The sequence below is a fragment of the Marasmius oreades genome, chromosome 10, assembly GCF_018924745.1.
Source record: "Marasmius oreades isolate 03SP1 chromosome 10, whole genome shotgun sequence".
In the NCBI taxonomy this organism is placed as follows: domain Eukaryota; kingdom Fungi; phylum Basidiomycota; class Agaricomycetes; order Agaricales; family Marasmiaceae; genus Marasmius; species Marasmius oreades.
In genome coordinates, this window is record NC_057332.1 from 2,001,296 (window position 1) to 2,024,631 (window position 23,336).

The 23,336-nt window shown below is 47.6% G+C and overlaps 9 protein-coding genes across 9 annotated transcripts; 4 read left to right on the forward strand and 5 right to left on the reverse strand.

Moving 5' to 3' along the window:
* Positions 1-43: 43 nt before the first annotated feature.
* On the forward strand, positions 44-1,761 carry ATO1_1 (Accumulation of dyads protein 2). Its single transcript, XM_043159622.1, has 3 exons — positions 44-1,127; positions 1,187-1,323; positions 1,381-1,761. The coding sequence occupies exons 1-3, from the start codon at positions 143-145 to the stop codon at positions 1,459-1,461; spliced, it is 1,203 nt and encodes a 400-aa protein (XP_043003225.1). The 5' UTR covers positions 44-142; the 3' UTR covers positions 1,462-1,761.
* A 1,580-nt stretch (positions 1,762-3,341) lies between these two features.
* E1B28_002687 (uncharacterized protein) lies at positions 3,342-4,160 on the forward strand (the record flags this gene model as incomplete). Its single annotated transcript, XM_043159623.1, has 3 exons — positions 3,342-3,512; positions 3,564-3,971; positions 4,029-4,160. The coding sequence occupies 3 exons, from the start codon at positions 3,342-3,344 to the stop codon at positions 4,158-4,160; spliced, it is 711 nt and encodes a 236-aa protein (XP_043003226.1).
* A 1,060-nt stretch (positions 4,161-5,220) lies between these two features.
* Positions 5,221-7,441, reverse strand: E1B28_002688 (uncharacterized protein). The gene is made up of 5 exons (XM_043159624.1): positions 7,330-7,441; positions 7,039-7,278; positions 6,627-6,984; positions 5,352-6,575; positions 5,221-5,290 (listed from the first exon to the last, which is right to left on the reverse strand). The coding sequence occupies exons 1-4, from the start codon at positions 7,379-7,381 to the stop codon at positions 5,483-5,485; spliced, it is 1,743 nt and encodes a 580-aa protein (XP_043003227.1). The 5' UTR covers positions 7,382-7,441; the 3' UTR covers positions 5,221-5,290; positions 5,352-5,482.
* A 2,482-nt stretch (positions 7,442-9,923) lies between these two features.
* E1B28_002689 (uncharacterized protein) lies at positions 9,924-13,294 on the reverse strand (the record flags this gene model as incomplete). Its single annotated transcript, XM_043159625.1, has 2 exons — positions 9,924-12,806; positions 12,863-13,294. 2 exons carry the CDS (start codon positions 13,292-13,294, stop codon positions 9,924-9,926), a joined length of 3,315 nt encoding a protein of 1,104 aa, XP_043003228.1.
* Positions 13,295-14,098: 804 nt separating this feature from the next.
* E1B28_002690 (uncharacterized protein) lies at positions 14,099-14,530 on the reverse strand (the record flags this gene model as incomplete). The annotated part of the gene is made up of 3 exons (XM_043159626.1): positions 14,099-14,207; positions 14,259-14,468; positions 14,523-14,530. The coding sequence occupies 3 exons, from the start codon at positions 14,528-14,530 to the stop codon at positions 14,099-14,101; spliced, it is 327 nt and encodes a 108-aa protein (XP_043003229.1).
* Positions 14,531-14,797: 267 nt separating this feature from the next.
* Positions 14,798-15,821, forward strand: ATO1_2 (Accumulation of dyads protein 2). The gene is made up of 3 exons (XM_043159627.1): positions 14,798-15,274; positions 15,334-15,470; positions 15,532-15,821. The coding sequence occupies exons 2-3, from the start codon at positions 15,345-15,347 to the stop codon at positions 15,610-15,612; spliced, it is 207 nt and encodes a 68-aa protein (XP_043003230.1). The 5' UTR covers positions 14,798-15,274; positions 15,334-15,344; the 3' UTR covers positions 15,613-15,821.
* Positions 15,677-17,097, reverse strand: E1B28_002692 (uncharacterized protein; the record flags this gene model as incomplete). Its single annotated transcript, XM_043159628.1, has 5 exons — positions 16,920-17,097; positions 16,827-16,858; positions 16,353-16,746; positions 16,214-16,292; positions 15,677-16,137 (listed from the first exon to the last, which is right to left on the reverse strand). The coding sequence occupies exons 1-5, from the start codon at positions 17,061-17,063 to the stop codon at positions 15,677-15,679; spliced, it is 1,110 nt and encodes a 369-aa protein (XP_043003231.1). The 5' UTR covers positions 17,064-17,097.
* Positions 17,098-19,061: 1,964 nt separating this feature from the next.
* Positions 19,062-19,946, forward strand: E1B28_002693 (uncharacterized protein; the record flags this gene model as incomplete). Its single annotated transcript, XM_043159629.1, has 3 exons — positions 19,062-19,223; positions 19,281-19,628; positions 19,686-19,946. The coding sequence occupies 3 exons, from the start codon at positions 19,062-19,064 to the stop codon at positions 19,944-19,946; spliced, it is 771 nt and encodes a 256-aa protein (XP_043003232.1).
* A 932-nt stretch (positions 19,947-20,878) lies between these two features.
* On the reverse strand, positions 20,879-23,334 carry E1B28_002694 (uncharacterized protein). Its single transcript, XM_043159630.1, has 11 exons — positions 23,154-23,334; positions 23,060-23,098; positions 22,790-23,009; positions 22,546-22,722; positions 22,409-22,494; positions 22,069-22,338; positions 21,793-22,011; positions 21,466-21,732; positions 21,222-21,412; positions 20,969-21,168; positions 20,879-20,921 (listed from the first exon to the last, which is right to left on the reverse strand). Exons 1-10 carry the CDS (start codon positions 23,292-23,294, stop codon positions 21,069-21,071), a joined length of 1,710 nt encoding a protein of 569 aa, XP_043003233.1. The 5' UTR covers positions 23,295-23,334; the 3' UTR covers positions 20,879-20,921; positions 20,969-21,068.
* Positions 23,335-23,336: the final 2 nt, after the last annotated feature.

Genomic DNA, 23,336 nt, shown 5'->3' on the forward strand with positions numbered 1-23,336 from the left:
ATTATCCAAATTTGATACTCGTGTCCCAATTCTCCCGAGGTACCCGTGTTATAATCTAATCAGATGAATCAGATGAATATCTGATCAGGCTTCAAATATTTACAACACCCATCACCTGCATTAATATTCCCATTCCTCCAAGATGGCATCCACTACCACCAGAACCTCAGGCTACGTTCGAGAAAAATACACCCCACCCATCATTCACTCATTCACTCTTCCAGACCATTCCTCTGTTCGTACCACAGAATTCGACGGCGTTATTGGGGTCGACTTGCCTTCCCTTTCAATTCACTTTGAACACTCCCAAAGGTCCCTCAGAACAAGCCCACATGGGATCGTTAACGATGATAGGGCTGTATCATCTCCCGCTGTTGTCATGAAACCCAAAGAGCCTTCTGAATTAACTATTGCAGATGTCTGGATATCGCTTTACGCGTTTTGGATTCATCGATCGCAACTCGAAGTTCACCCGCTCATCCTGGCCGATTCCACTTCTCTCAAAAACATCGATGAAGTTTTAACCTATCTCACACATTCCGGACTTGCATTCGTGCCGCCAGACGCACAGTCTCCACACGAACTTCTGATCATTCGAGCATCCTTCTGGCAAGGAGCTGGTGCACCGACACATCTCCACTGGCTTCGTACCCCAATTCCATCTCCCAGCCTGAGTCTCCTCAATCCATTCCCATTCACTCAGTCTTTCACTCGTTCAGAACACGTTCTGACCACTCATCCCTTGCGGCCGCCTAAACCTGCTCCCGGATCCGTCATCTACTCCAGGTACATTCACCAAGTAGGCGAACACCTCACACTCACCCATATCGACGCGTCCAACCCCGATCATTTTGCTTCCTACGCCAAATGGCAAAACTCCGATCGTGTTAATGTAGGATGGCGCGAGAAAGGCCCTGATGATAAACACAGAGTTTTCCTTGCTAATCGTCTGGCAGATAAACACATCATGGGATTTATCGTTGCTTGGAACGGCGAATTGGCAGGATATGGTGAAATGACCTGGGCTAAAGAAGACCTGATGGGAACATATGTTGGTGGTCTTGGGGACTATGATCAGGGCACGCACTTGCTGATTGGTGAGGAGAAGTTCAGAGGACGCCAACGGTGTACGTTTTATAGCTTCTCTTCCCAAGGCTCATGCTAATTACACATATTCTCTTTGTAGTCACTGCTGTGATGACCTCGATGAAGCACGCATGCTTCCTCCGAGATCCTAGGACAGAGGTCGTTGTTGGGGAGCCTCGCGCCGATTTACCAATTGTTCCAATGCTCATTGCATACCTTCCGCAAGAATTGAACAGGGTAGGTATTTGTTTAACCTCCCTTACGTATTGTCAAGGCTCATCGTTTTTGTTCCAGGAATTCGAGCTCCCTCATAAACGCGGAGTGTATTTTGCTTTACGCAGGGAAAGATTCTTCCAAGCTGCCATGCTTGATTGAGAAAGTTCCGAAGCGTCAAGAAAGGAACGCGCGATCATCGAGGAGTGACTCGTGTATGAGCAACAGACAATGTACAAATCGCATATAACGATACAAAAAAATGTTCTCGAGAGCAATTCCAAAGTTTCCTCTCATCGTGCCGTCAATCACTGTCCCCCAAGTTGTTCCTGATATCCTCCCAAATGATTTTGCCATCTTCCCCCCCTTGAAAGTAATAAGATGCTCCCAATTGTCCTATTACAGTAAATATAAGTATCACATCACGCAAAAAAAAATTTAAAAAAGCATTTAAACGCACACCAAAATCATAAAGATACTGTACTCGAACGGCAACGCTCCACCACCCGGAGTCCTGCAACATGTCAAGGCGAGCGCGAGTCCAGCCGAGATGAGTGTGCCAGGGATCGGTATAAAAAAGTGAAGATACATCTGAAACGCAGAAGGGAAACGAATCAGATGGAGACGGGAGTTCCAGATCCGTATAGTCGGTGGTTAACGAGAACAACGCAGGTTGCACGACTTTTGAGTCTATAGGAGACTGGAGTTGTGCATTGGTGAGTTGGAGGCGAATGAAACAGCGGTCGCATCTGAGCCACCCATTACCGAACCTAACGTTCAACGATGACCCATCGAAGGAGTTCGAGAGGACGATGATACTCCTCGTGACTCAAGTCCTACTCCTCCTTGCAACTCTTGAGGTGATCTCTGGCTCGAAGTCTTAGCCAACTTCGAACCGCGACTTCCGTTTGGACGTTCACGTTCGTAGGTATCAGGGTTTAGAATCCGAGTTGCGGCGCCTTTTTCATCTTGAATGACATTAACACTGTAATCACACGCTATACAGGTTCAGGCGAGTCAAAAACTTCTTTCTCCCTCGTGGATGTTCTTCAAATATTGGCATCATGATTGCATTATGTCCAGAAAGTATCCAGTCTCCAACAAGTCCACATTATCCAAGAGTAAATCCAACTGCATGAGATAGGCTTAGATCGTAAACAGGAAAATTCGACTTGCTCAAAGGAAACACCTTCGTCCTTGCGCAGAGAGTCAGAGACCGAATCATCAGAAGTACGCTCAAGTGCCCTTTTGTTGCTCCGCCGGTTCTTGTCTCCTCTTCGGCCCGCTTCTTTGGTCTCCTTGATTTGAATTTTCGTCTTCATATCTTTCTGTCAAACCAGATCAAACTCCACCCTTCAACATTCAACGCTTTTTCGATTGTCGAACGATCCATTTCTGGAGTTAACCCCTGTCTTTGTCGAACGCAACCCAGAGTTTTCAGGCTCTTTTTTTTGGTCGGTCTGTATATGTAGTATGAGCTGACCGCAGTAGAAATAATCAGGTCTTTGAATTTGGGAGGAGTAAAGCGCGGTGCTTTGAATGATTGTTGTCCATTGCGACGTAGTTACCGCTGTCTAAGAGAATCCTATCGGTAAGAGAACAAGGATTCGCTCGGTCACGACTCACCGCTTTCCCACATGTGGGCGTCAGTGACGTATAGCGCTTGGCCTTCGCTACGCTTGGACACATGACGCCAGCGACGCCACACAGCTCATATGATTTGATTTACTGTTGTTTACGCGTCTCGGGACGCGTCCTGCTCTCAACTTCCATCTCGCCATCCTCCATCCTCTTTCCCTCTCTGTCGGCGGAATAGCTGAGACCATGGATGACTCCTTAGGTGGTCTGTGCGCATGATTCCTAATAGACCAAACAATGCCAAATGACTTCCAGCCTATATCAACCTGCCCTCTGGAATGGCCCCTTTTCCCCAAGTTTCTTGCATCTTAGCTTGATACTTCGTACTTCTGTACAACCCTAGCATATCTTTGCATTTTCGCGTTTTAACCCACCTGCCCTACTTACCCTACTTGCCTACCATCATGCTTTCTGCTAGCCCTAACTGCTCCCTTTTCCGTCTCGCCGACGTTGTTGATGAGGTCGCGGTACCACTAACCTCCTATTCTAGCATCGCCTACCTCAAGGATGAGCTTACACTCGACGTTCCGATCCTCATGATCACCACCCCAGACGAAGAGGGTGCCGTGGCAAGTGTTCGTCGTCCTCGTCGTCCTCTTTCAATGTTGACCTGAACATTGTCTCAGATGACCTACCTCAATGATGACTACGTCTACGACGACGAGTTTGACTTTGTGGACAGCGAATCCGACTCCGATTCTGACAACAATGTTTTCAGCGAAATTGATTCTGATAGCGACAGCGAGTACGACGAAGAGGAATCGATGGACGTCAACTTCATTGTCGACCAGTACTTCAACTCTTCCGAAGCTGACATCGAAGAAGAGAAAGACGACGACCTCTCATCGATCCTCGATCAGTTCCCAGCTGTACCGAAGAGCGAGTCGGAGGATGATAGCTTGAGCTCCATTCTTGACCAATTTCCTAAAGTTCCTCTGAGTGTTTGTTTAGTAGATGAGGAGCTCGGCGAATCGCTTATGCTTTCAAAGGGGTGGAGCACATTGATCGAGTCCCTCGAAGCCGAGAGCAAGGCAGTAAGTTGTCACCGCACTCCTTTGCCGATCGGATACTAATTAATACTGGCCCTCCAGAATGAATACAGAAAGTCGGAGAAAGGTGAGGCGTGGTGGACCGGTGCCGCTGTTTCACAGGGCGCACAGGTGAAGAGCGAGAAGGCGAGGAAGTTCAAGTGCAACGATGGCGAGGCGTGGTGGAAGTTCTAAGCGGTGATCTCCAGAGGTGAGTCGTCCCATCACTTTTACTGTCCAGTTCTCGTTGTGCATGCTGGTTCGTGTGCAAGAGAGCTGGAAGGGCGGCGCGTGTCATCGTGCCCCCCCTTCCCCGCTGAAGTTTAGATCTTCCGCACCGTTTTAAGCGTGCTTCGCTTTAAGCACTCCGCTTCAAGGTGTGTTTTTTCTTAGCTCGCATTCGATTCTATATACTGATACTGTCTTGCCTTTGCTACAGTGTGAGTGTGAGTGTGTGAGATCGCCCGAAATTCGACTTCGACGATCGCCATAGTGAGTCTTTGCTCCAAAGTGAGTGTTGTCTTTGTCATGGCATTCGTGCCATGACCCCGAGATGGGTCGGGGGTCACTGTCAGACTGCAAGTTGGCCCACTTGCGGTCTGACAGTGACACGGGTCGTGCCGGTGAGATTCCCAGCTCTTCTCTTAATTCATTCTTGGGCTAATATTTTTATATGCCATCGGTTGAATCTACAGGTCTATCGAGAGAAGTTTTCTGGTGGAGTGAAAGAGGTTGGTTTGCTCCTTTTTTACTCTCACTCGAATGATGGCTGATTTTCTTTCTTTCTGCATCGACGTTCCTCCCTTGAATCATGAAGCGAACGATGTGAGTCCATCAGATTGAAATGAGATCTCCCTTTACTTATTTTTCATTTTTCTAGGACACTCCTCAGCCGCATTGTGAAGGACTGACCAGGATTCGAAAATGAGCTGAATGGAAAGACGTCGAGAGTCGATTAGTTGCCGTGGTAGAGGTAGATATCACAATAACCCCATGTTAATTAACATCAATCGCGAGCACTGTGTTAGAATTATGAAGTGAGGAGATACTCAACGTCAGTTGCACTCTACCGGATTTCGTTGAGGTAATCTTCGAACTTCTCTCTCTTTCCTTTCTCTTTCTTCAATTTGAAAACTTGGGCTCCGCCGGACTGTCCGTAGACATGCGCCATTATCCATACTTAAGCCAAAGGATCACAGAATTAGTCTAATAGATTCTGCAGAAAAATGCGAATATATTTCCCGAACCAATTCACCTCGTATTTCGCGTGCCGTTGTGTTTCTTCTTCCACAAGGGCATGTTCAGAAACGCGACTTATATTCTACCTGCCTAGTATCAGCTAGGCTTAGTGAATCAGAAAAGTCCTTAACAGAAGTGCATATTTACGGAGCGTAATGGATGAGTTTTCGTCGCCTTTGCGTCTTCTTCAACCTTCAGGCATCTCCCACGACCCAAGTGCCTTCTCCAATCCGTTGGGAAATTATAGATAATGATAATAATGTTATACAGGTCTTGACTCACTGGAGTCGGAGATAAGCACAAAATACGACGCCTTTGCGTTGTATCCAACCTTCAGGCATCTTCCAAAACGCAGGTGCCTTCGCCCCGAAAGAATAATCAGAATAAGTTGGTTTTATAAGCACGTAGCGGGTTTGAACAGTATGATTTGGCTTGGAGAGTAGGGATTGCTTGATCTCATCTATGAGTGGATATCCTTCCTTGGAACCGTAATGACAACCTTCAGCCACTGCGAGTTGAAGAACCCATAGTATAAAAGTTCGACCCTTGGTTTGGATAAGAATGCTGTCCATCAGCGGCGTGTTACAGACGTCGGAGAAAAGATAAATGTCTCTAGGAACGTTCTTCCAGTTGCTTGATTTGAAGGAGATTTTTTCAACCTTTAACTTGGACGGTAAAACTGTGTTTCCAACTTTGAGATCTTTTGGTGTGGTGAACGTTGGATTGGAGGTAGTCTTGGAATCTGTAGGGACCATAGGAACTAACGGGATGTCATTCTGGGATGTTTTGAGGAATCGCGGTGCAACATCTTTAAACACCCATCCCGCCAATGGCCGTCCACACGAGCCGAAAAGTAAACGGACACAGGTTTGAACAATTTCTTTGTCTTCAAAAGCTTGCAGTCGGCCCATTGCCCGATTGGCGATGTTAGGCGATTTAATAGTGATTCTCAACTTTGGGTCTACCATGACCTTATCGATCTGTTCACCCTCGGCAGATGCGAGAATGATTCGATGTGAGATTCCAGGTAAGGATAGTACGTCGATCGAAGCAGTGAGTAGATCGTCCAAGGTGAGCTTATCAACAGCGGTGTCCACTTCCGCATCTACACTAAGCGGGTCGAGGAGGGCTGCGAAGACGTCGCGGGCTACAGAGCCGAATTTGGCCATGGCGGCACCGATAAGGACAGACAACTTGAGGGTACGGTCGAGAGGACCGAGATGTGTGTCTGCTTGTAGACGTGCCTGCTCCAATGCTGACTTGAAGCGACTGGCGAAGTCAGGATCGACGCCTTCTTTCGCGTTTCCATGTTCATCGAAGGATTCATGTAGCGTATCCACAAACCGTGTATACGACGATCCCATTTCAAAGCTGTAAACATCGAGTAAGACTGAGGTTATCGGATGGGAATATGTTTGATACCTTTCCACAAGTTCGCTTTTTGTCCAAAGAGGGAGCACTAGTTGTATATGAAGAAGGTCCTTTTTGGTCCATGGGTGGTTCTTTGGGTTGGGGGAGGAGGCCTGGATGAGCCTGGTCGATGCATTGCCGACACTCAAGAAAGAGGCGCTCGTTGTGTCGAGATTCAGGAAAGCAAGGAGAGTCGCTGGTTCGGCCTTGGGACTGGGTAGCGCGTCGGAAGCACAAGCATTTGTGGGTCCGAAAAATACCTTTCCATTGTAGAAAACGTATGTGGTCTGTCTGGCCACATAAACGATTGGTTGGAGATCTGTCTCACGAATAACACGATAAATGAGGTACCACATAGCAACCCTTTTGCCTGCAAGTTCTAATCAACGACTAGCCAACCGGACAGAGTGGAGATCCCAAGTACCTGTACCAGGCTGACCAGTAATGAGAATTTGACGATCTCCCTCCATGGTCCACGTCCACACTTTTGAATATAAATCATCGTAACATTTTCTTGGTCGGAAGGCGTCGTGTGTCATCGGAAACCAGAACCTTCCATTATCATTGTTTTGCGGTTCAATGCCCCGGCACTCTCTATAAAACTTTTGCCAACGCTCATCAGCTTCTTCGAATCTTGTTGCGCTGAATCTCCAATTGTGTATATCTGAATGTTTATTTAGTCGCCAGTCGGCCTAAGGAGTAATTGAAGGCATACTTTTACTGTTGTTTTTGCTCTGCTGAATATATTCATTGAAATTAGTCGTCATTGGGTTTCCGTTGGTCTCGATCTGTGGGTAGTAAGAGAGAATGAGAAAATGTAATTGACCCTTACTATGTTCTGCAATCTGTTATGATCTAATCAGATGAACAAATAATCTGATACCACGCCATCTGCATTGCCCCACCGACCACTCATTTGCTCTTCCAGACCATTCCTCTGTTCGTACCACAGAATTCGACGGCGTTATTGAAGTCAAATTGCCTTCCCATTCTTCAATTCCCTTTGACCACTCCCAAAGGTCCCTCAGAACAAGCCCACATGGGATCGTCAACGATGATATTAGGGCTGTATCATCTCCCGCTGTTGTCATGAAACCCCAAGAGCCTTCTGAATCAACGATTGCAGGTGTCTGGATATCGCTTTACGCATTTTGGATTCGTCGGTCGCTTCACCTGCTCATCCTGGCCGATTCCACTTCTCTCAAAAACGCAGATGAAGTTTTAACCTATCTCACGCATTCCGGACTTGCATTCCTGCCGCCAGACTCACAATATTTAATCTCCATACGACCTTGTGATCATTCGAGCATCCTTCTGGCAAGGAGCTGGTGCACCGACACATCTCCACCGGCTTCGTACCCCAATCCCATCTCCCAGCCTGAGTCCCCTCAATCCTTTCACTCGTTCAGAACACGTTCTGACCACTCACCCCTTGCGGCCGCCTAAACCTGCTCCCGGATCCGTAATCTACTCCAGGTACATTCACCAAGTAGGCGAACACCTCACACACCCATATCGACGCGTCCAACCCCGAACACTTTACTTCCTACGCCAAATGGCAAAACTCCGATTGTGTTAATGTAGGATGGCGCGAGAAAGGCCCTGATGATAAACACAGAGCTTTCCTTGCTAATCGTCTGGCAGATAAACATCATGGGATTTATCGTTGCTTGGAACGGCGAATTGGCAGGGTATGGTGAAATGACTTGGGCTAAAGAAGACCTGATGGGAACATATGTTGATGGCCTTGGGACTATGATCAGGGCACGCACTTACTGATCGGTGAGAAGTTCAGAGGACGCCAACGGTGTATGTTCTATAGCTTTTCTTCCCAAGGCTCATGCTAATTAGACCTCTCTTTGTAGTCACTGCTGTGATGACCTCGATGAAGCACGCATACTTCCTCTGAGATCCCAGGACAGAGGTTGTTGTTGGAGAACCTCGCGCCGATTTACCAATTGTTCCAATGCTCATTGCATACCTTTCGCAAGAATTGAACGGGGTAGGTACTTGTTTACCTCCTTTACGTATTATCAGGGCTCATCGTTACTCTTTGTTCCAGGAATTCGAGCTCCCTCAAACGCGGAGTGTACTTTGCTTTACGTAGGATTTTTTCTCCCAAGCTGCCATGCTTGATTGAGAGTTTCCGAAGCTTAGAAAACGAAGACCAGTATTCAATATGTTGAAGTACTGTTGTCCAGAAGTATGCGTGTATGAGGAACCGTAATGTACAAATCGCGCAAGTTGTAACGATATCAAAAATACGTTCTCGAGAACAAGATTCAAAATCGAAAAAAAACTGTTTCCTATTATCGTGTGTGTGCCGTCAATTCCCTCGTCCCATCTTCCCTCATAGTTCATCGTAGTGACATTCACTTCATTATAAGGTTTATGAGGCCGATCTCCAACCGCCAGAGGATCTTCCATCCGATCAATAGTCCATTCTGGTCTTTCAAGTTGACCTGCCTTAGGCTGTTCAGCCAGCCGCAAATGGGCTCTTCACCGGCGCGGACACCATCGACTTGTGAGTTATTCCCTTGTGTACCGCTCCTTGCGGCCTTGATTGATGCATTTAGAGTTGTGGCGGGGCCCCCACCGCTTCCACAGACCCAAAACCCAAGACTCGAAAGCGTAAGAACGGGAGCCCCCAACGACGAAGTTGCTCCCAAACAATTGGATGGTTCCTGCCTTTCAATGACCACCCCCCAAGTATATTACTTCGCTTTGCGGGAGGTGATTAAGGGCAGCAGACTGGAAGCCAATCTACGGCAACGAGGGCAAACCAGAAGAGGATTTATATGGGCGCTTTTTGCTCTCATCGTAACCTTTCCGTCAGACATATTGTGAAATGTCATGGCGACACTCTACAGAAGGCGAATCAAATCATCGCTCGAGTTGGAATAGCACTAAGTCTCCCGCACAGCAAACGCCAGAGAAGGGGAAAAGTGGGTAGAATGTGCGGTGGTAGTATAGGGTCTGGAATCCGAGGAGTACGAGTAGTGAAACTAGAACCTGAAAAAAGACGTTATGGATAGGCATCCACTATTAAGTACCTTGAATCGAATCCTACAATGGGATACAGAAATTCTCTCATTTCCAAACTAACTGGTATGATATCGACCTATCTAATTAGTTCAAGTTGACTGACCCTGTCGGTTGGTCGATTTTGGTCGTACTATGTATACCGTAGGATTGTGCTGGGAGAACGGGAACCAGAAATACTGATTACGGCCAATTTCGAATCATATCGTAGTATGCAGGACTGGTCCCATAATTGCATGATATGGTTCACGGATATTGACTGGGGCCTCACTGCTGCCCCTGCCTCCTGAATACCCTCAACTGCTCCCCCTCACTTCTGAGCATCCTTATTTCCCTCGCCTCGCTACCCTCCACTGCCTCACTATCATGCACTCCCTCGCCCGAATCTTCTCCATCCGTCCGCGCAATGAAGTCGATGGTGATCTCCCTGAACAAGTAGTGATATTCCTCAACGAGTCGAATTCGCAACTCATAAAAACCCGACTCTAATTCAGGAAAGCCTCCGATTGACACAGGTTTGAAGTCAGGATAGTCGGAACTAACAACTTGGAAGCGACGTGCGTGGCGATCTTGGGAAGCATTATTGGTTTCCCCAACCGAGGCTGAGGGTGACCGCGTAAGAGTAGCAATGAGAGTGACACGATCATATCCAGGTTTAATCGAAAGATTGAGAACGATTTTGCCTGGTTGTGGAATATATATTATAGCAACAAGGTCTGCACCGTCCGTCATGATAACGTCCTGTTGATACATGGTGGCGGCCTCATAATCACCCCGATATTCAAGACTGGGGTCGCATCCGGTGCTATATCCGAATGTGCCCCCGCTCCGCGCATCTTCTTTCCACTTCTGACGATTGGCAGCGATGGCGCGGTCTATATGAGCTCTATCAACATGGTCACAACTGTCGAAAAGAGCCCACATTATCTGACGATGCCTCTGCAGGATAGACGTCATCAATTGATTAGCTTCGTTGCCGAACGGCGATCGATTGAAGATCATGGTTGTGAGTGAAGATGATGGAGGGAGAGAATTAAGAAGATGGAGGACATCGAGCAAGATACTGGCTGTGTCCTTCCAGAAAGCGAATTCAAGCATTTGAACCGAATCGAACTGGCGGGACAACTCTCTCGAGATGTTTTCTGAGAATTCACGAATCTTTGTGAAGGGAGGACTGAATTCGGGGGACCCTGGACCGTATGGATCAATGCGGTCATATAGTGAAAACGCTTTGGTGTTGCGTAAACGGTGCAACGACGTTCGAAGAAAAGTGATCATATTACGATACACCTGGGTTGGGACACCATTCGCAACAAAGAGTGGGAGGAGTTTGTCTGTGAGCCTCTCTAGATCTTTAAGTGGCGGCAATCCGATGAGCTCCGAGATACTTAGCTGGTCGGGGTGATCCATGATCTTGGCGATGGTTTGATTCCAACACCGTAATACGTCGCTATCGGAGGGCAATCGACGAAGGGATCCAAGCTCCTGTGCCAGTAGATCCCACGTCAACTCATAACCGATAAGAGAGTATGGGTCGGTACTCTTCTGCCTTCTGACACATTCCTCTGTCTCCAAGGAGACCCTATCCTCCATACTTCGAATCCATTCCAACCCGATTCCGCGGGAACGGGCAGGGGACAGCGAGACTGACTGAACGAAACGATGTTCAAGTACGCAGAGGTACGCCTCCATGACAGCGCTCTCTAGAAGAAGTCCCCATTCATCACTAGCAGAGTTCTGGAAGACTCCCAAAAGAATGTTCCCCCTCTGCATGCAATAATCTCCTTGGAGAGTTTGTCTCTGACGCACTCGGATGTACTCCTTGTCAACGGCTGTCAAAGGAATCGGTTTCCCATTATCTGCGGAATGAAGAGAAGAAGGAAGAGTGACGTTCCATGACAGGGATAGTCGATCACCCGAGTTATCTATTGTGCACATTCGGCGGAACAGACGGAAGGAGTAGTCAACAAGAAGATCGAGCGTTTGACTATCGACGACTGTGATTGTATCCCGCTGTACCTCGTTATCTAAAGTGACTTGGAGGGCACGAGTTCCAGGAAAGACTCGAGAATGAGAGGTAAACGCAGTATACGACCTGTCTCCATCAATGAAGAAAGAAACAGAGGCCCACTTTGAGTCAATCCGGCAGACGTTCATACAAAGAAGCTTCCTCTCTTGATGGCCACTGATATCAGGAACAATGGCGTAATATAACGATATGTCCTTCATATCCTTCATATCGAGCCGTGGCAAGGGTCCTACATTCGGGGTGGCAGCAGTGAGGAAATCCTCAGTGCTCTCGACGATGAAGAAATCTTTCTTGTCCCTCTGCCATCCCCAACTGAATTCAGAAGGTGTATTCAATTGCGAGAGATATTTGGGAATGGTGATAAGGGGGAAAGATGATATGGGAAGAACGTAAACGAGCTGGCCTGCGTCAGCTTTGTCCGCCCCGGTATAGCCGGGCGACGGCTCGGAATCCGAGAGAACGGGAGGGGCAGAGGCAAGATCCTGGCTATGCAATGCCAATCGTATCGTCAAATCCTTATTACGCTCATCCCAAGGAGGATTCCAACCCCATAACGCGATACGGATGACCGAAAGACCGGTCTCCATCCCGAACCACACGTAGGGACCACCTTCCACGTTCGTCCGGTTAACCATGTTGAAACAACCAATGTAGCCAGCGACGATCATGCCCATCCCAGCGACGAGAATGGCCTGAAGGAAGAACATGGGGGCATCTTGGGATAAGGTGTGGGTATCAGCCTTCTGAACCTCTGCCTGGAGTAAGCGATCGGGATGCTTCTCTGGGTCAGAAGCGTCACCTAGTTCGTCTCGGAGGTTGCGCAACCGCATTTCCAACAGTATATCCCGGTCTTTATTATCTTCTTCGATTGACAAGGGATATCGCTTGCGCGCTTTCATCAGGAGTAAGCTGATCACGGTGATACGGTATATTCTGATCTGGAGGGCGAGCTGCACCGCAACTACACACAACAACGCTCCAAAAGAGCGGAGGATGGGGAACAACCATAACGTCGCACGCCCCCAATTTTCGTGGATGAGGTAGAGATATGGCGAGATACTGGCAAGCGACAAGGCCATCGAGGTCAAGATGAGAGCGACATTCCACGGTAAGGCAAGTGGCTACACAAACATGTATTAAGATCCAGAATGTACCCAAAGGCATGTCAAATACGCACCGACTCTAATCCATGTGCCCTGTTCCTCCCCCTCCAACCGTGCCATTCTATCTCAGCGACGAGCTCAGGATCGTCAATATGCTGTTCCCTCATCAGCCGCTGTAGCTGAACCTCGGCACCATACTGTTGCGTGTCTTTCACAAGAGTGACCATTGACGAAACCGAGCCTGAGGTTCCAAATCCGGCATCATTCAACCAGCTGCCGCCGTAAAAAGGTCGTGTGGTGGTGGCCAGGAGAGTCGAGAATGCCGTTCTCACTATGCCAAGGCTGCCAAAAATTGACAGAGGTGTCGCCGCTGCATATAGATAGCCCTTCTCCAGCGCGGTGCCCACATGTCGCTCGCATTGCTCTGTACCTAGCAAAGGGAGCAGAGCAGCAACGTCCTGAATTCCGTTTGAAATTGTTTCACCAAAGTTCGTCGGTTGGGACATTCCTAAGCGCGGTTCAACGTCAAAATGACCAGGGATCGATGGGGAGTGCTCATACCTTTCGGTTCAATTGAGTGGTAGGTGGGCGTCGAATGGCAAATAGGCCGGTCCTGCACCTGGTCTATGTCTGTATAGCATGAAGGTCAAGGCGGCTTTCGTATACAGTCTGCCTGGTGACTGATGTAGTGATCTATGAGAACCTTCCACCTGTCAAGGGATGTATCGGTGGGTAAAGTCCTGCGAGAGACTCTCACTGAATAACATACTGCCGGGTTCCTTTACTTTGGGCATGTTGAACACTTTTCAGCCTTGTAGCACGGTTATCAAATGCGAAAGGTGTACCCATCGTTGAGGCATAGAGAGGGAGAGGTTTCGGATGGGAAAAGAATCTTCGTGTTCTCGCGTTTTCCGAGTGCTTTCGGGTCATGTGCAGATAATTTTGATAATTGGGGCAAGGTCGACAATAGACCGCTGAAAATGGGTGGTATAAAAAGACATAGCCGAGTTCTTTAGCAGCTGGCAAAAAAAAGTCAGCTACTGTGGTGGATGAAAATATTGAATTACCAAGTCGCTCATCTTTTCGTCTCCACCGACCACATACTTTAGCTTCTCTTCCTCGCCAGTTAGCGTAGCCTCAATCATGCTCGCCCTTCAAATCGGCTAATAACTCGTATCGCTGTCCAAAATGCCCAGATTGGGTGATCTCGAGTATGTGAACATCAAATGCAACCGCTAACAAAGTTATGTTAAAATAACTATGAGAGGCAAGAGTTCAAAAAGAGACATACGACTCCGAGCCAAGGTAAATTACTCATCCGTGTCAGCGTTTGTCGCCTTTGCCGGGAAAACAGACATCGCTTCGATGGCCCAGTAGAGCCCGCGATGTTTAAGAAGACTTCCCTTCGGAGTTCCGGTCCTTAGGAGCTAATATGAGTATTACAAGATGTCCGAGGGCTCGAGGCCTTACCAGACGTATATGTACAACAAATACACCAACTTCTCGAGTTTGGTATGACAGATATCGGTCGCGTCAGTTTCTTCTTCGATTGTATCCTGTGCTCCGGGATCGTCAATTACCACTGCACGGTCACCGAGGATGGAGGCTTGTTCAGGGGTTGTAACAACGAGCATTACTAGTAGTCTGTTGCGATCGCTCGATAGGGAGATCCAGGTCAATCTGTTTGGAGATTTTTAGAACGAAAACAATATAAAAAAGATCAGAGTAGCGCACAGAGACATAACATCCACCAAGTTTCCATATTACCACATGGGCGACGTAGAGATGGACCATCTTACTCCTACACACGACAATCCTGTCTTCCCTCCCTACATAGAATTACTCGTGTTGAATAAGCCATCTGGCCAACTTGTTGCCTCGTTAATTCAACTCTCTATATGTGATAATTGCAGGTGGATGGTCCAATCCATGTGTAGTGTGGATTTCGTGTGCTGTATGATTTAGTCTTGTCCTGGCACGCTGTGACAACACGTGTACATAACGGTATGTCACAATCCACGAGCTTCGTACCCCAATTCCATCTCCCAGCCTAAGCCCCCTCAATCCATTCCTTTCACTTATTAGTCTTTCACTCGTTCAGAACACGTTCAGAACACTCACCCCTTGCGGCCGCCTAAACCTGCTCCTGGATCCATAATCTACGGCGAACACCTCACACTCACCCATATCGACGCGTCCAACCCCGAACATTTTGCTTCCTACGCCAAATGGCAAAACTCCGATCGTGCTAATGTAGAATGGCGCGAGAAAGGCCTGATGAGAAACACAGAGCTTTCCTTGCTAATCGTCTGGCAGATAAACACATCATGGGATTTATCGTTGCTTGGAACGGCGAATTGGAAGGGTATGGTGAAATGACTTGGGCTAAAGAAGATCCGATGGGAACATATGTTGGTGGCCTTGGGACTATGATCAGGGCACGCACTTACTGATTGGTGAGGAGAAGTTCAGAGGACGCCAACGGTGTACGTTTTATAGCTTCTCTTCCCAAGGCTCATGCTAATTACACATATTCTCTTTGTAGTCACTGCTGTGATGACCTCGATGAAGCACGCATGCTTCCTCCGAGATCCTAGGACAGAGGTTGTTGTTGGAGAGCCTCGCGCTGATTTACCAATTGTTCCAAGGCTGATTGCATACCTTCCGCAAGAATTAAACAGGGTAGGTACTTGTTTAACGTCCCTTGCGTATCGTCAGGGCTCATCGTTACTCTTTGTTTCAGGAATTCGAGCTCCCTCATAAATGCGGAGTGTACTTTACGTTATGTAGGGAAAGATTCTTCCAAGCTGCCATGCTTGATTGAGAGCGTTCCGAAGCGTAGAAAACCCAAGAAACGAAGATCCTTAGTCAATCTGTTGAAGTATTCGTTACCAGCAAATAAAGTGGGGATTACTAGCCTTACGCGTGATCATCGAGGAGTGACTCGAAAGCATACGTGTATGAGCAACAGACGTAATGTACAAATCGCATATAACGATACCAAGAAATACGCTCTCGAGAGCAATTCTAAAACACTCGAAATTTCCTATCATTGTGCCGTCAATCAGGCCAGTCTCCCTCGTCCACCTCTCAATACTCTCCCTCAAGTGGTTCCCGATATCCTTCCAAATGATTTTCCCATCTTCCTTCGTGATATTCACTTCATTATGAGGGTTATAAGGCCGATCCCCAACTGCTAGAGGATCCTTAGGACGGTCCTTGTACCCCATCCGATCAATAGCCCACTCCCGCCTTTCAAGTTGGTTTGCCGTAGGATGTTCAGCCGCGAATGCGCTCTTCACCTCTTCCCATCCATATACGCCACCGGCGTCCTCTGCTGGGGGATACCCTATAAAGTGTATATAACATTCAGTTCCGGTGCACCCATACGGTTTAAAAAATAAATAAATCAATGCACGACGCACCAACAGCCTTTGAAAATAATGGTCGGTCAGCCGTTGCCATCTTCTCTCCCTTGAAAGTGATAAGATGCTCCCAATTGTCCTGTTACAGTAAGTATAAGTACCGCATCACGCAAAAAAACAAAAAAAAATTTAAACGTACACCAAAATCATAAAGATACTCCAACGGCAACACCCCACCATCCGGAGCGTCCACCAACCCGCGATACCTCCCATTGATATCATAAACATCACAAAGCTTCACCTGATTCTCATGCACATATCGTCCCCTCATATACATATCCTCCGCACTTTCGTCCTCAGCCACAATCCTCAGAACAGTTCGTTCAGGAGGATCCAACGAAATCATGCCAGTTCGATTCGGCTCTGATGCAGAATACGAAAATTCATGCAAGTGACATTGCTGCCACGGACCAAAAGCATACTGAATGACGAAATGGAACCATTGGAAGGTGTACCATGCAGGGACGTCCACAGTTCGTGTAATAACAGGGTCGCACGACCCCAGGAGCTCGATCTCGAAGGTGTATGCTTTCCTGTAAGAAGTAAGTTAGTATCACATAATTATGAGTGCCATTTACAATAAAGAACACCGTCCAATCTTGAATGTACCTACTTTCCGCAAAATTTCTTATGAAACTTCCAATCCTTGCACAACTACTCGTCAGTCGCGTTGAAAAGACGCAAGGCGAAGTTGGAATACACACACCTGTTGCTGGCACAGTTCACTGCAATACATCGTACGAGGAGATGCCTCTTTGCAGCGTGTGCAGATCTTAGTTCCTTCGTTTCCGCATCCGAAATTTTGGCAGATAGTCTTTTCAGGATGCTCTGGAATGGGTGGGTTGGGCATGGTGGTGGTTGATTTGACTAATCACTTGCTCCCCTTGGTGACTCCCCCGGTACCGTGTACAAAGACGTACTTCAAAACCGACTGAACGTGATACAGAATACTGTTCATCCGCGTACGTTGACCACTCGGTTTTCGGTTCGGAGTCCTTGATTAGGCTGTGTTTGCCTCTTGTCGGTGTTTCTGTCGACGTCTATGACAGTACACCTCTCCTCGTTTGCAGCGTATGCATGGTATCCCGTAACTTTCTATTGTGTATTATCGCTATCACAGAAAGACACTCTGTTCACTTGACATATGCACCATTCTACGGTATACCTTCGGCGGAACGTGTTTGAAGATTTAGGTTACCTGTAACATGTCAAGGCGAACGCGACTCGACTCAAGTCCTACTCCTCCTTGCAACTCTTGAGGTCATTTCTGGCTCGAAGCCTTGGCCAACTTCGAGTCACGACTTCCGTTTGGACGTTCACGTTCATAGATACCAGGGGTTAGAATCGGTGTTCCGGAAATCGATACCTGTACAGGGCAGCGCTCTGAATTCCTTTCAGTCACGGTGGCGATTCAGACTATGAAACGGTTGACTCACTTCACCTTTTCACCACTGTTTCCGTTCGATTTCCAACTTCCTGCGCCATCCTAGTATGCCCTTCCAGTTATAAACCACGAGACTCCCTTCAGGCTTGATCCGATAAAATTATATTTCCGTCTGTACAAGTCAGTTGAGCAAGTAAGAACAAGGAAAAAACTGAACTCGCCTTTATCATCTTGTATGACGTTAACAGGTTCAGGCGAGGCAAAAACTTCTTTATCCCTCGCAGATGTTCTTCAGCAACTCCCTAGACTTTCTTTCCATGTCGAGCCCGGATTCTTCAAGTATTGTTGTCATCGTGGCCAGAAGTCCAGAAAGTCCAGAAAGTCCAGATTATCCAGATTATCCAAGAGTAAATCCAACTTCATGAGATAGGCTTAGATCGAATAGTAAGTATGGCTGCAAGTTCGTCGAAACATGGGTGCAGCAGTAATCAAAGGTGAGGGGTGTTGCATGATGTCCCTCCCAACATATTCTTGAATCTTTACAGGAAATTCGACTTGCTCAAATGAAACGCCTTCTTCCTCAGAGAGTCAGAGAGCGAATCATCAGAAGTACGCTTAAGTCCCCTTTTGTGTCTCCGTCGCTTCCTGGCCCGCTTCTTTGGTCTCCTTGTGTTGCTTTTCGTCTTCATACCTTTCTGTGCAACCACATCAAACTCAACCCTTCAACATTCAACGCTTTTTCGATTGTCGAACGATCCATTTCTGGAGTTAACCCCTGTCTTTGTCGAACGCAACCCAGAGTTTTCAGGCTCTTTTTTTTGGTCGGTCTGTATATGTAGTATGAGCTGACCGCAGTAGAAATAATCAGACGAGGGAGGCCTTTGAATTTGGGAGGAGTAAAGGGTGGTGCTTTGAATGATTGTTGTTGTCCATTTAAGAGAATCCTATCGGTAAGAAAGGAACAACTTCAACGAGTTTCTTGTGAGGGGTCGGTTACAGGCCTAGGAACAACTTGGATTCGCTCGGTCACGACTCACCGCTTTCCCACATGTGGGCGTCAGTGACGTATAGCGCTTGGCCTTCGCTACGCTTGGACACATGACGGCAGCGACGCCACACAGCTCATATGATTTGATTTACTGTTGTTGACGCGTCCCGACGGGACGCGTCCTGCTCTCAACTTCCATCTCGCCATCCTCCATCCTCTTTCCCTCTCTGTCGGCGGAATAACTGAGACCATGGATGACTCCTTATAAGGTGGTCTGTGCGCATGATTCCTAATAGACCAAACAATGCCAAATGACTTCCAGCCTATATCAACCTGCCCTCTGAAATGCCCCCTTTTCCCCAAGTTTCTTGCATCTTAGCTTGATACTTCGTACTTCTGTACAACCCCCTAGCATATCTTTGCATTTTTGCGCTTTAACCCACCTGCCCTACCTGCCCTACCTACCTATTACCATCATGCTTTCTGCTAGCCCCAGCTACAACTGTTCCCTTTTCCGTCTCACCGCCGTTGTCGATGAGGTCGCGGTACCACTAACCTCCTATTCTAGCCTCGCCTATTTCAAGGAAGAGCTTACCCCGATCCTCATGATCACCACCCCAGACGAAGAGGGTGCCGTGGTAAGTCTTCGTCCTCCTCGTCCTCCTCGTTCAATGTTGACCTGAACATTGTCTCAGATGACCTACCTTAATGATGACTACGTCTACGACGACGAGTTTGACTTTGTGGACAGCGAATCCGACTCCGATTCTGACAACAATGTTTTCAGCGAAATTGATTCTGATAGCGACAGCGAGTACGATGACGACGACGAAGAGGATGTCGACTGCCTCTCATCGATCCTCGATCAGTTCCCAGCTGTACCGAAGAGCGAGTCCAAGGAAGATAGCTTGAGCTCCATTCTTGACCAATTTCCCAAAGTTCCTCTGAGCGTTCGTTTAGTAGATGAGGACCAAGGCGAATCGCTTATGCTCTCAAATGGATGGAGCAAGTTGATCGAGTCTCTCGCAGCCGAGAGCAGGGCGGTAAGTTGTCATCGCAATCCTTTGCCGATCGGGTACTAATTCATATTGGCCCTCCAGACTGAATACAGGAAGTCGGAGAAAGGTGAGGCGTGGTGGACCGGTGCCGCTGCTTCGCAGGGCGCGCAGGTAAAGAGCGAGACGACCAGAAAGTTCGAGTGCAATGACGGTGAAGCGTGGTGGAAAATGGAGGGCGTCCAGGTGAAGAGCGAGAAGGCGAGAAACGGCAAGGCGTGGTGGAAAATGGGGGGCATGCAGGTGAAGAGCGAGAAGGTGAGAAAGTTCAAGTGCAACGACGGCAGGGCGTGGTGGAAGTTCTAAGCGGTGGTCGCCAGAGGTGAGTCCTCCCATCACTTTTCCCGTCCAGTTCACTTTGTGCATGCTGGTTCGTGTACAAGGGAATTGGAGGGGCGGCGCATGTCATCGTGTCCCCCCTCTCCCCGCTGAAGTTTAGATCTTCCGTACCGCTTTAAATGTGGTTCGCTTCAAGCACTCCGCTTCAAGGTATGTTTTTTCTTCTCGGGTTGCATTCGATTCTATATACTGATACTGTCTCCCTTTAAGATCCTGGTAGTTTGGAATTATTTGCCATCCCAGGTGAGTGAGTGCCTTTGCTACAGCGAGTGAGTGAGTGAGATCGCCGACAATCGCCAATCGCCAATCGCCAATCGCCGTTCGACATTCGACTTCGACCTTCCACGATCGCCTTTCGACTTCGACATTCGACCTTCGATAATCGCCATAGTGAGTCTTTGCTCCAAGGTGAGTGTTGTCTTTGTCATGGCATTCGTGCCATGACCCCGAGATGGGTCGGGGGTCACTGTCAGACTGCAAGTTGGCCCACTTGCGGTCTGACAGTGACACGGGTCGTGCCGGTGAGATTCCCAGCTCTTCTCTCAATTTATTCTTGGACTAACATTTTTATATGCCATCGTTTGAATCTACAGGTCTATCAAGAGAAGTTTTTCTGGTGGAGTGAAAGAGGTTGGTCTTCTTCTATTTTACTCTCACTTGAATGTTACTGATTTTCCTCCATACGCGTTGCATTCCCTCTTCGCAATCATAAAGCAAACGATGTATGTCTTCATCCAAATTGATATCTCCTGTACTTATTTCCATTTCTCTAGGACACGCCGGAGTTATGAAGGATTCGAGAATGAGCAGAATGGAAAGAGGTGGAGAGTTAGCCATGGTAGAGGTACATTCCACAATACCCATGTATTAATTAATAACTCAACAATCACGAACTCGATCGGCTAAAAATATGAAGCGACGTTGAGCTACATAAGTGATAACCTACATTATTCGTCAGAAAGTGGCTTTCTCGTAGACGAAACATTCACCTCCACCTCCGCACTCTGAAAGTCGGTTTGTGTTGGCTCTCAGACCCACAAATGCTCAACCGTATATTCCCAGATCACTAGCATCCGGATTCTCATTCGTCTAGTCAAATCTATACTTTTCTACAACACTATCCCAAATCGCCTTGGTATCCACAACAGCCCTAAGACGTGACGCCAACAAGAAGGCACCACTTAATTTTCTAACGCTACATCAGCCAAAAAAGGTTTCAGGTCAATGACACCCAGCTCTCACCTATTCAAACTATACGTCTCTCTCGGAGGCGGTGTGAGTCGATACTGAAGCATCACAGGAATCTGATTCCTAATTTCCTTGGTAATACTTTCCCAATCCGTCCCCGGTCCAAAAGAATACGGCTGTCTTGTCGACTGCTTGAACGGTGTCGCAAGAAGGGTCAACGACTTTACATGTGCATTTAGCATCTCCTGGGGAAAAAAATATGAATTTCGGATTTTTATCAGCAACTCCTGACGCTCACCTCATTCTCTTGCCCAGTTAAATACCCCAAGCTTAAGCTTTCCTTAACACATGCTTCACGATCTTCAGGGTCTTCTGCAGCTGCCTGAAGTAGCCTCAACCATCTATCCATAAACGGTTTGCTATACTCCCTCGTCGCTCCGAAATCGACCAACTCTATCTGCCGTGTCCGTTGGTTGTACAGGAAATTCGTATAGTTTGGATCGGTCTGCATCATACGGAATTCAAAAAGCTCCCTGAGGCAAAGCAGAATGATGTTCGACGCGATCTAACAAATCAAGCATTAAAGTTGAAAACGCCGGGCGTGAAAATAGTGAAAAACACATACCTCATCCCTCTGTGCTTGGCTCAAATCAGAAACTTCAACTTCCCCAACACTGATACCATCTACTCGTTCCATGACCAACACTCTTTCCGTGCTTCCATCCCACACCCAAGGAACTTTAAATCGTTTATCCCCGCCAAGGTACTCTGATGACCCAAAAGCCCGCATGAACGACCCCTCACGCTTGTAATCACATTCCTCCGCCAACTCTTGTTTCATAACCTAAAAAGGAAGGGGATCAGAACAGCGATGATAAATCATTTTCAACGGTCCTCGAACCTGAATAGTCCTATCCAAAAACAAACCTTTCGGTAACAACTTCCCCGCCGTCAAAAGCAACTTTATATAACCAATATCACTCGAGATCGAGGTTGCTATATTAGGGAATTGTATCTTGACCGCAACCGGAGCAGGTTTTCCCGTGGGTGATGTCTCTGCTGTAAGAACCGCCGAGTGAACTTGGCCGATAGAGGCGGCAGCGAAGGGAATACGGTCGAACGAGACAAAATGGCGTGAATAATCGGGTCCTAATGATTCGACGAGAACTTTCTGCGCGAGTTTTTTTAGATCAGACTTATTTATACGACCCCGTGAAATGAAAAACTCTCTCTCCACTGACCTCCATCTGCCAATCCGGCATGTAATGTGCACTATCTTGAACTCTTCTGAATATTTTGTCAAGTTCTGGAGGAAGTAAATGTGTATCTGAAATAACAGGATGAGCATAAATTCTCCGAAAAGAGAGAATGGACAGACCTTGAATACTCAGAAACTGACCCAGTTTCAACGCAGCGCCTCTCATTTGCGATAATTTAGCGACTAGACGTTTGATATTTGCCTCTGTCATAATAAGAGAGCCACCACTCTCTTTGCGAGAAGCAGAAGGTTGGATGAATTCTGAAGCCATACCGTAGCTTAAAGATGCAGCGAGACCTAAAATGTTGGCGGCAAGGATTCAGAGAGAGAAGGAATTGGGGGGGGGGAGATGTGCTCTCTATACCTCCGTAATGAAAAAGACGTCCGATCCGGGAAGAAGGTACCTTGGACGACTGTAGATTGCGAGTATGGACTACCGTAGGTTCCTGAGAGAAAGGGAATGATGGTTCGAGCGGAAGAGAAGAGCTTTGCTCCACGGCCGTTGGAGTGTAATCCTGAACATCCGAGTAATGTGAATCTTGACCGTCGAGTGCAGGGTGAATATCGAGTTTTGGGGGTGGGGCCTTTCAGAGTGATTAATACCAGCTCTTATGGCTTGTAAATAGTAGAATACCGGTACTGGCCCACTTTCGATGGGAGGGAACCTGGGCACCTTTACAGAGAAAAAACTGAGCCGCGAGTACACATCATGGGAAGTGTGCATTTACCGTCTCTGTTGATATTGTGGTACCAGCTACGTCAAGACGCCTTGTTGAGAGTTGAGTAGCTCTATAGCGAACAGCATGAGAGGCGATATCAGCGACCGATGAGAGAACGCAGAGCCAGTTATACGCTGGCCCAGGCGGCATTCGACGCGTTGTTTGTGTCACGGAAGAAACCGGCCTCTTCAA